Raw genomic sequence first — 10,934 nt, forward strand, 5'->3', positions numbered from 1 at the left:
CACTTCACACGCAAGTCCATCTCAAGAAGAGACCGTGTAACATTGTGCAACATACTTCTTTTACTTGCTCCTGCTGTATTCCATATAAAACAATATATTTTTGAAAAAAAAGTTGTATATCATCCTTGCCAACCCTACCTAGTTTCTTTGCTTCTTTTTCTTGTACTCTCGTAGCAAAATGTTTACTGTTACATGTTGATACCATAAGAGCAAGTAAAAAAAAAGAAAAAAAAAAAAGGTGAATGATACAAGAATGTTTAGATCCCATGACTGTGGCATAGGACAAGAAGCACTTTGATACACCCTGTCTGATTTTATTTCTGTGTTCTTGGCTGACTGTACTTTCTGTTTCCTGAAATTCAGTAGGGAGGTTGTGGATACCGGAAGTAATATGGGGGAAGGTAGCTCTGTTGGCTTGTGTGCTGTTTTCCATACTTTGGGAAGAAGGAGTAATTCTGCTACCACTTTGTACTGTGTGTGCAGTAACTGAGTGTGGGAGCAGCCTGGTTGAGGAGCTGATAAATGGGGAAGAAGGAGGCAAAAACATCGTGTACCTTTCTATACAGGAGACTGTGTTGAGGCAGAAAGGTATAATTTTTAGCTGCAGGGGTTTTTTTCTTCCAGAATAGAAGTACTTTTAACATGTTTTAGTTGTCAGAAGTGATGAAAATTTTCTTAGGAAACTCACTGATCTGTCTTTACTTTTACAGAATTAAAACCAGAACAAGTGAAGAACATGTCTGCCAGTGAGGTAAGCTGTTCTAGCAGCTGTATTTTCCCCTTTGAATAGAATGCATGCTCACTAGAAACTTTTTAAGGTCCCTTTTTTATGTGTAGTATCATACAAAATAGGATAATTTTGGGGGGTATTATCCTTTTTAATCACTGCTTCATTAAGGAAAATTCTTTAGAAATAGAGATTGAAAAGATCTGTCCTCAGATGTCTGAGGTTTGTGGGTGGTTTGAAAGTTGGCTTTCAGGCTTCAGAGCACTTCATTTTCTGTTAGTCAGTCTGTTGTTCTTCGTTTCAGCTGACTGTCCTATCTTTTCCTTCACACTGAACTGCAATATTTGTTACCTATCTGAGGATGTCAGAGGCCTGGCTTTTATTTTCTCACGGTGTTACTTCCAAAGAACATTCCCAGGAGTATTACGTGAAATTACTTCTACCCCCTCCACCCCATCTTTACCTAAAACAGATTTGTGCATGTATATGTATAATACTTACATTCATTCATGTGGACCATCATAAAGAAAAAAATTAAGCTCCTCACCACAAACTGCAGCTGTAAACATCAAAAAGAAAAGGAAGTGATTGGTCCTGTGTACAAAAGTTTCTGTTCAGGTGTGTGTGCAAACCAGGGTTACACAGGGGAAGATGAAGCAAAACTTAATTTGACTTAATTTGTCAGTTGCTTTTTGTGTTTAGCCTGAGGTCGTGGCTAAGGCTATGATAAGCTGGAAGGATTTTTTGCAGAAGGATAACAGCATCTGTGGTCATTTGTTGTGATGTCCTCATATGCACCACCTACTGAAACAGGAAGTAATGACACGGTCTCACGAGCTATTAAATAACAAGGCAGACATTACTATTAGCAAGTGTTAGTATATTAAAAATGGTAAATACTGGTGGTCTTAAATTACAAGACTCTTGCATCAGGTCATACACCCCAGTTTGGAAGGGACCTTGAAAGATCACCTGGTCCATCCTTTTGTGGGAAAGGGAACTTAGATGAGATTATTTAGCACCCTGCCCAGTCATATCTTCAAAACCTTCAGCAATGGAGACTACCCCATCCTTGAGGGGGTTGTTGCAGTGAATGACTGTGCTCACTGTAAAATAATTTCATCCTTACATCAAGATGCACTCATAGAATGCGTTTTGTTAAAAGTGAATACTCAAGTACTTCTTGAATAAATCAAAGTACATAAACCACTTGTGACCCTGATGTCTTTCGTTTTCTGTTTAGATGAGAAATATCAAACTATCAGATTTCACAGAATCTTTGAAGAAGATAAAGCGCAGTTTGAGCCCTCAGACCCTGGAAGCGTACATTCGCTGGAACAAGGACTTTGGAGACACCACAGTGTGAGACACTACTGGAAGTGAAACAGTGCTGCCTGGGCAGCAGTTGGTGCAGACGACTGGGAAGCAGCCAGAGTTTACAGGACTTTACAGATATTTAAGTATCTGCATTAAAACTTGAGATTAAGAGAAAATTATACAATGTGAAATGTGTTCATCAAAGCCTCCTTGCCATTTAGTGAGGATTTATACACTGTAAGTAAGAGCACAATAGGACTTGACATAAGATTCCTAGCAATCTGATTCTGGTTTGAACATTAATATATGTGTATTGTTTCAGCTACAAGGCTCTGATGATATTTGATCATTGGAAGACCTTTCCCTATGTTGTGTGTGTGTTTTTTTGTTTTTAATTTTGCCATGACATTGATGAACAATGAACTTGGAACAATGATGTTCAATTGGAGGTTTGTAAACTTCAGTTCATTTTTTTGACTTTTTTATCCTTAATGTGCCAAATAAAACAATTTCCCTGTGCAGAATGGAAGAACAGCATTGGGGAATTACGATTATTAAAATGCTAAAAGCAGCTGGTCTGTTATTATTTGTCTTTTTGTTTTGTTGTAATGTGACTGAAATGTTCACAGGACAGGTTTAAAGAAGACCTTTGATAGCAGAACAGCAAAAAACCCCAACTTTATGAAACCAATCCAAACTGCCTTTTAAAAGAAAAATTGCTAAATAAAAGAATAGACTGAGATATTCATTTACTGGCAGTATTTTCTCTTAATGCATTTTGTAACGCTTCCATTGGTAGAATGTTAGCTCATGCTTACAGTGTACAACTTGAGCTCAGATGATGTTTGAGAGAGTAAGTGATGCTAATTGTCAAGTTTCAGAAATGACGTGTTTCTACTCTGTATCTTGGTCTGTTTATGATAATTGAAAGTAAGATTTCCATTGTGATAATTTTTTTAATCTTCACATGTAAGCATTCAAATACGAGGCTACATGTTTAATACATGCCACACATTAATGTTTTTATAGCTTTCATATGTTTTGGTTTATATATTAAAGTATGAAACACTCAACTGATCTGCTTTTTTAAGAAGAAACTGCATCTTTGTACAAATACTTGTTTTTATTATATAAATGACAAGCTATTAAAAAAACCAAAATCTTAAATGATAGCCTTTAAATACCATAATAAAGGAAAGCATTTTTGCCTTTACTTCTAAAGGCCCAACATCTTGTTTACAAATTCTATATGGATTAAACACAGATGTTTGCAAGGCAGAACACTAGTTCCTTGTTAAAGCAGGTTTGTGGGTTGTTGGGTTTTTTTTTTTTTGGTTGGTTTGGATTTTTTTTTTACAACTCTCCCAACTTAGTGATACTGCAAAAATGTATATTGTTTACTGTTGTTTTAATGAAAATGAGTTGTAAGTGTTGCTTGCTTTTGGTCTTAACAGAGAATTTGTTTTTAGTTTTTCATTTAACTTATTTTTTGGAACTACTTAACTGAAAGTTGACTATAAATAATATATTATGTGTATATATGAAAAAAACCAACCCTAGCTGATAGATGGAGCTGTAGGTATAGTACTCTGAGAGGACTGTGCTCACTGTGTGGTGTTGAGTACTAAATAGCAGAAACTCTGTCAAACCTTTGAGATGCACATATGCAATATGTTTGGGATTCTTCTTTTTTTTTTTTTTTTTTTCAACTAGAGATGCTTTTAACTGATCTTAAGATTAAAAGCAATCAAATAAGAGAAGATTGTGTTCCACTAGTATGCCTTTTGAAATAGTCTAACCAAACCACTTCTAGCCTTCTAAGGGTAGGACTCTCTCAAATGTATGTCTTATGTAAATGAAACATGTGACTTTGGTTCCCCTGATTCACTTTTCTGGAGAAATGCTAAAGGATTTCAGATTCTTAAATCTCATGTCTTGCTTTGCCTTAGTTCTGCCTTCAGTAGACCATCTCTCTTGTTGGAGATTCCTGGCTGACTTGATCCATATTTGTAATATTCTTCATAGTGCTAAGCATGACTATTACTGTTGTATTAGCATCTGCCAAGTAGCTACAGCTGAGAAAGGGTCTTGGTTTTATTCATAAAGCTTTGGTAAACTTTCCTCGAGATCCTTGGCAAATGAGAACTTTGACGATAATGCTTCTGGTTTTGAGTGTTCCTAAATGATTGTTATAAAACTCTTTGGTTTTGTCCACTTAATTTTAAGGAATATACTAGTTACTTATTTCAAATACATAGTCATTGGCATGGAGATAGGTACCTGAAATGTTGAGATAGAAGTCCCCATCTGCTACAGTAGCCCCCGTATGCATCACAAAGAGTCAGAATCACCAGCTGCTACACAGAAAGAAAAGGGACCAGCCCTTTCCCTTGTTTGTACAACCAGTTCAGGTCAAGAGAGTCTGTGATTGGTACAGCTGTCTTTTGGTCTTCTGTTATGCCTGATTGTTTTCTGCTTAATGGATGAACGACAGCCCTATAAATTAGTGCTGGAACACAGTAAAAAGAAGAAAATTTTGTTCTGCAACATAATTTTGCCCCACAGCTGCTGGATTATTAGCCCATGGCCAGGTGCTGTTCAGTTCATAGATCTCCTTTAAATGTCTTATGCTATTTTCTGAATAGTGTCTTTTATGAATAATTCTGTTCCCTTTAAGGCATTCTCTTGCATCTTCTCATTTTACATGTACTAAGTCCCAGTCCCAGTGATTCCATCTCTGTGCTGGATTAACTGTGTACAAGAGCAGATCTGGGGAAAAACAACCACAACAGTGGAAAAAAACCACCAAACCCTCCCCTCCTCCTGCTCAAAAAACTCCCAACAACCTCAAATTACCTGTATTTCCCAAGTCTATAGTACTTATATAGAACTTTACAACTATATTTTCCATAAAATCAAGTTATGTTCTAATACAATGTTTTGAATCAAGATAAACAGGACAGTGCTTTTAACCTTTGCAAAGACTGCCATTTCATTAGCTCTCTGAACTGGTTTTTTCCTTTCTTTTTCTTTTTTTCTTTTCTTCCCCCCCTCCCCCCTTTTTTATGTGAATCTGCTCACCACTAGTGAATGGGTGACTTGACCCACTTTTTTGACATGATTAGTAAGCAGCTTGTCTGGCTCTCTGCAAGTGTGTTTTGCTGGTTTTCAAGTGTAGAAGTTACTGGAGGGAGAAAATAAAACCAACCCAAACCCCTTGTGTTTTTCTAACAACCTTTTTCATATATCTTTCTGTTTTTATTAAGCAGGTTCTTCCTTTTTATTAAGCAGGAGCCACACTTTTTGTCTTTCAACATACTGGATGAACAATGTCTTTGCAGGCAGCAGGCTCTTACTTCTGGTGGTGTAACAGGAGGGTGGTATAACAGGAGGTAGATTGCTCTTTCTCCTTAAAATGAGGATTTGTTACGTGTTATGATGTTCCCTTTACTAATGTTGACTTTTCTGTAGACTACAGCAAACCTGTGCAGGTTCTCTGCATATGCTAAGACAACACCAACACAGAATATAAAAGATAAGCCTTAAACTAGGGTATTTATGCACAAGTAAGTTTCTCTGTCCTGTTAATTTCTTAGACTTTACAGAGTTTAGTGTATTAGAAATAGGCATTGTGCCCCTGAGATGTCTTACTGACTCAAAGCCAGTCGCTAATAGAGTTCTGTTGAATATGGCCCTGCAACTTTATGTAGATAACAAATGTGATAATAACACTTTAAAATTAGTAAGAATGGGATCTCTAAACTGAGAAGGAATGTTGTCACTGCACTAATTAGAGGCTATTGCTGGTTTTACTGTTACATTCTCTCAAATGTTTTTAAAATGACAGTTTTTATACATATTACTCAATTAACCTTACCTTCTGGTGTAGAATAAATAGTATTTTTTTCTATTCTAAACAACTGGGTTTTAGCACTGCTTGGCAGTGCTGTGAAGTCCCTCTTGTGAAATTTAAGTACTTTGTACTGGGAATACTGAAGTGAGATATGCTGGCAAATTGAACTGAGACATCTGTTCTGCAACTGGAAAGCAGTGTTCTCCTTAGGGTTTCCTTAATCACCTATGGTGAGACTTCGTGCCCTAGATTTTCATAGTGCTTTCCTAGCCAAGACATGGATAATGCATAGTTGTGCCTAGGACGTGCTTCTCTAGCTTTTCCAGCGCTTTCGTGATGCTTCTGCATGTGGCAGCTTTGGGAGGTGGCCAGTGCTACTGTATCTGATGAGATTTTCATTCCTTCTCTCTGGCAGCCTCAAGCTTTTGTGATGCTTTAAGTTGTTGGGGTTTCTACCAAAAATCGAAATGAAGAGTAGCAAGCAGGTAGTGAATGCAACTAGTTATTTCAGCCCTTGTGCTAATTAGAGGCAGTTTTACATTAGTTTCTCTTGAGCTGCTATTTAGTGTTGAATATTTTACTGACCTGTGTGAATTTTCATGCTTAGGATGATCTGCAGACATCCTAAGAGATGACCAATTTATGAGCTATTTTCTTTTAGAATTTTTTAATTGAATTATAATTTTCAGTATTTTTTCTTTTAGTTAGGGTAATTATAATGCCACAGGATGAGGAAGTTAAGCTGTCACTTCCTGCAAATACAAAATCATCTTGTAAAATATGGGGAAATGTGTATTCTGTTTTTCCTGCTTCTTGTGTAAATTGTTAACTGTCTTAGAGTGGAAACTTCTTACCTTGTCAATAACTACCTCCTGAGTTCAGCAATAATTGGCAAGGTACACACTCCTTCAGTGGATTCAATATACTGGCTCAACTCTGCAGATTCTTCAGAGTCTGATGTTTTGATGTGAAAATGCTTGACATTACTTCTGGAAACTATGGTGATGAACTTTGTTTTGCTGTAAGACTTTCCTTGCCTTCATAAGATAAACTTCTTAAAATCCTTTCTTCAGAGAAGTGGCTTTGAGGATAAAAGGTCAGCGTTCTTTGTAGTTGGTTAACACAGGCCTATTTGTCAAAGATGTGGGGGTGTGGCCTCTCAGTTCCGCAGGGTTTTCTCCCATTAGAAGTGGGGAAGAAAGTACTTTATCTAATAGTCGCACACCTGTCAAAGGGACTGGAAGTACAGAAACTGTTTTTGCCACATGATTCAAATTTTTAGTCATTTGAAGGGCTAGTCAGTATTTTTCAGAAATCTATTAAAGTAATGAAAACCAAAGGTGGAGACAAAACACCATACCCCACCCCCATAAAATATATTGGGCAACTCCAGTCTGGGATGGGATTAATTTTTGTATTTTGTTGTTTTGAAGCACTTTTGTTTCATTGTTCTTTTAAGAATGTTTTCTGAAATGTTAAACACCATTTTACTAATAAGCAATGTAAAAAAGCATGACAAGCAGTCACATAGCTTTAGCTCACAATAAAATGTTTTGTTTGTCCTGTTCTTACTGTTTTCTTGTCTGTTTATCAGATAAAATGTCCAAAACGAAAAGCCTTTTCATTAAACTTGAAGCCTATTAAATTGCTGCTGGTTTAAAAAAAATTTAAAAACATCAGGTGTTGTATACCAGATGATGGAACAATAAATATGTAAATAAATCAGTTTCTAAAGAACATAACTCAAGTTCTTAAAACTAATGTAAACAGAAGTGCTACTTCCTAAATAAATGTGCTTAAACTGAAAGTGTGTGCTTATCCTAGTCTTGCTAGATCATGGTGAAAACCAGGAGGTTTCACTTAACTAGTTCTGGTGGTCATGGTGAAGTCCTGAAAAATTTGGAGCCAATTTCCTTGGCTTCAAAATGGCACCTTTTCTTTTGCTTGGGGGAGAGTGCTGCTGTTAATTCTGAGTTAACAATCTAAATTCTTTACTTATCTCCATCTCCTTACCATTTGTAATTTCTTTGTCTTGAGGCTGCATCTGTACTGCTTACAACTACTGGGGTGTTCTGTTCCTACAGTTGCATCCTGAAGATAAGATTAATCAAACTTTTTTTTTAAAGGATCATTTTAATATTACATATCTGGCAGCACTAGGGGTCTCTCAAAAAGGAGCCATGACCACTGCCTTCCACACATCATCATATCAATCACTGCTAAAACCAACCAGATAAAAATCAATACAGCAATGAGGAGAAAACCCCAAGATTTTGGACTGAAGCATATGTGCTATTCCTGCTTCTGTCAAGGAGTGATTCCTTAGGATAGAAATACATCATTGTTGTCTGCCAAGGTCTCTCTCTTTGGCTGAAATACTACTGCTTGGAGGTAGATTTTGAACCACTAAAATAATTTCTGTTGGTAATTCTGTGTATAGGTTACAGACATTCAAATATTTTATTCTTGCAGAGGGGGATAATCAAATAAATTAAAATTAGTGAAGAAGGAAGAGCATGAAAAAAATATCCCACCATTCGCTATTTTGAAATCTACAGCTATTTTGGTTTTGGCAGCATATCCTGAAGTGTCTTGGACTCATTAAATTCTTCCCATTCCAGCCAAGGGGGGAGACAAGACTGCATGCCTAGTGTTATATGCAGGCATATCTCAGATGGAAATCTATTTATTTCTGTATTTTAGTGCTCTAATATAGCCAGAGAAAAGTGAGAAAAAAGTAAAGTTGGTTTGTTTGTTTGTGGGGGATTTTGTTTGGATTTTTGTTGGGTTTTTTTGTTTGTTTCCAATCCTGCCATCTTTCTGCAAATTTCCAAATATGGCGTGAACTTGTGAAATCCAGCGTGTTTCCTACAAGGGTTCAAATGGCTCTGGAAAAGACAGTTACGCAACTTTCTCTAAGTAATTTTTTATTCAGTGTGTCATGATAAAACAGAAAATACGTGTAGTAGTGAAGGCAAAAAAATATAGTTTAACTAAAATCCATCTCTCAACACTTATGGGATTATTCCAGGTGCTGTGTTGTAGCTATATTAAAAAAAACCACCTTTTTTTTCAGAATATCATCCTACAAACAACCTATTGAGCAAAGTGTGTTGTTTTTACCACATAGTTTTGAAAATTCCACTTTCTTGGCAAGTATATGCTGTAAGAACAATATGTTCTGTTGAAGTCTGTAACTTCTGTTACTTTCAAATCTCATTTTAGCAATTTCTAAAAGGCCTCAAATTTGCCTCAGTTGTAAGACATCCTTGAAGACTGTTAGTTTTGTTATGTGCAGAATGCTAGTACCAGCTGTGCTATTGTAGAATCTGTCTTCTGTGAAGACACTTTTACAAGTGCAGTTACTAATAACTAACTATTGGCCTCTTCTGGGAAGAAATACCCTGTGACATCAAATAATCAAAAAGCCTGATACTATGTCAATAATGAAGTAACCAAACAACTTTGTGGAGCAAATTATACAGTGATTCACCTGAGGTCTGATTTCCTAGTTAAATTTGAATGGAGGCAGCAGCTGCAGTTTGCATTCTCTTGCCTGTCATCCAGATTCTATAAAGTGCAGATCTATTTTCTGCAAATAGTTTCCAAAACTTCTTCCATACACTGGAAAAAAATTTACTGATTACAGCCAAGAGCTTAGAATGAGGCCTGAGACATTAAATATATCTATGGAATAAAATTACCTGATCAGTCTGCTAGATATTCTTAATTAATGATACTGTGTCCTCTAAGGACCAGATACACAAAAAATCTGGAAAATAAAAATTGTTTTATCTTTTTTTATCAATAATAAAATCACATGCTCTGCAAATGTACAGGAACAGGAGACAATACACACTTAAAACTTATCTGTGAAGCACACTTAACTGGGAAGCAGATTAAAGACTGGCTTGTTCCTGGTTTAATTTGATGTACAGGCCTCTCTCTCACAGTCAGGTAAGTGTTTTGGTATGTTTTACAGAACAGGCGAGATGCAAATAACATTTTTAACCAGTTTAACTATGGGTACTGGAGAACTGAATAGACTCTTAAAAGAACAAAGATAAGACAGTGTTACAGAAGGTTGCTTCAAGTATCTTTCTATGCACAATAATCTGTCTTAATAACATATCTCACTTCAATTTTGATTCCTCTTTTCCACTTACTTTGCAAATAATAATAAGTAATAAATAAGCTGTCTTGTGACTAAATCTTTTGGTACATTCAATCCCATGCAGGTGCTTTGCAACACAATTTTTCTTAAGAGAGAGCTGTCCGAGCTTCCAAGATGACTTCTGTTCTGTACTTCGTTGTACTTTCCACGCAGGTGGTCCTGCCGTACACATTCCTTCTGACAGGAACTTCTGGGCACAGTGAAGCGATCTGCTGGCCACCCACACCAGGGGATTGCTGTCACCCCGCAGCCCTCGTGTCCCGGTGTTCCAGAGCCTCAGTAGCAGTAATCTCTAGCAGAATCCTCTCTCCAAGTTTGCTTTGGATAGCAGCAGACTCTGGGATGAGGTTAGACTGCGTGCAGATCCCTCCTCTGGACTGTAATGCTTCCAATGCTTATCATATTCGGAGCAACGGGAGCAGCTCTAAGAATCTCAGCACACAACAAAGTGATTAATTTTCAACATAAACCCTGTAGTTTGGAGAGCTGCTGTCCTTTGAGGGTTTTGCTAAAGAAATGCCTTTTGAAGGCTGTGTCCTGAGTGCCCTTAATGCCGAGCACCGCGGCAGGGCGAGGGCTGGCGGTGGGGACGCCAGCGCGAACTCCGGTGCATTCCTGTACGGAGGAATGCTCGTACTGGAAGCAAACCCATCCTTGTAGAATTGCTGTAGTGGAGCATCGTGACAGACTATAACAGGCCTAGGACTACGACAGTCCTAAGCTGTGCCATGGGAGGTTTAGGTTGAATAGTAGGAAGAATTTTTTCACAGAAGGGGTAGTTAGACATTGGAATGGGCTGCCCGGGGGGGTGGTGGAGTCACCATCCCTGGAGGTTTTTAAGGAAAGACTGGACGTGGCACTCA

At 37.4% G+C, this 10,934-nt stretch overlaps 1 protein-coding gene across 1 annotated transcript in view; it reads left to right on the plus strand.

The window, feature by feature from the left end:
- The window catches only part of SPAST (spastin), a 39,962-nt gene extending 32,258 nt beyond the window's left edge, over window positions 1-7,704 (plus strand). Inside the window, 2 exon segments of the mRNA XM_039568722.1 lie at window positions 711-751; window positions 1,971-7,704. Of these exon segments, the coding sequence (XP_039424656.1) occupies window positions 711-751; window positions 1,971-2,093 (164 nt within the window). The 3' untranslated portion in view covers window positions 2,094-7,704.
- Window positions 7,705-10,934: the final 3,230 nt, after the last annotated feature.

This window comes from Corvus cornix, chromosome 3, assembly GCF_000738735.6.
Source record: "Corvus cornix cornix isolate S_Up_H32 chromosome 3, ASM73873v5, whole genome shotgun sequence".
Taxonomy (NCBI): domain Eukaryota; kingdom Metazoa; phylum Chordata; class Aves; order Passeriformes; family Corvidae; genus Corvus; species Corvus cornix.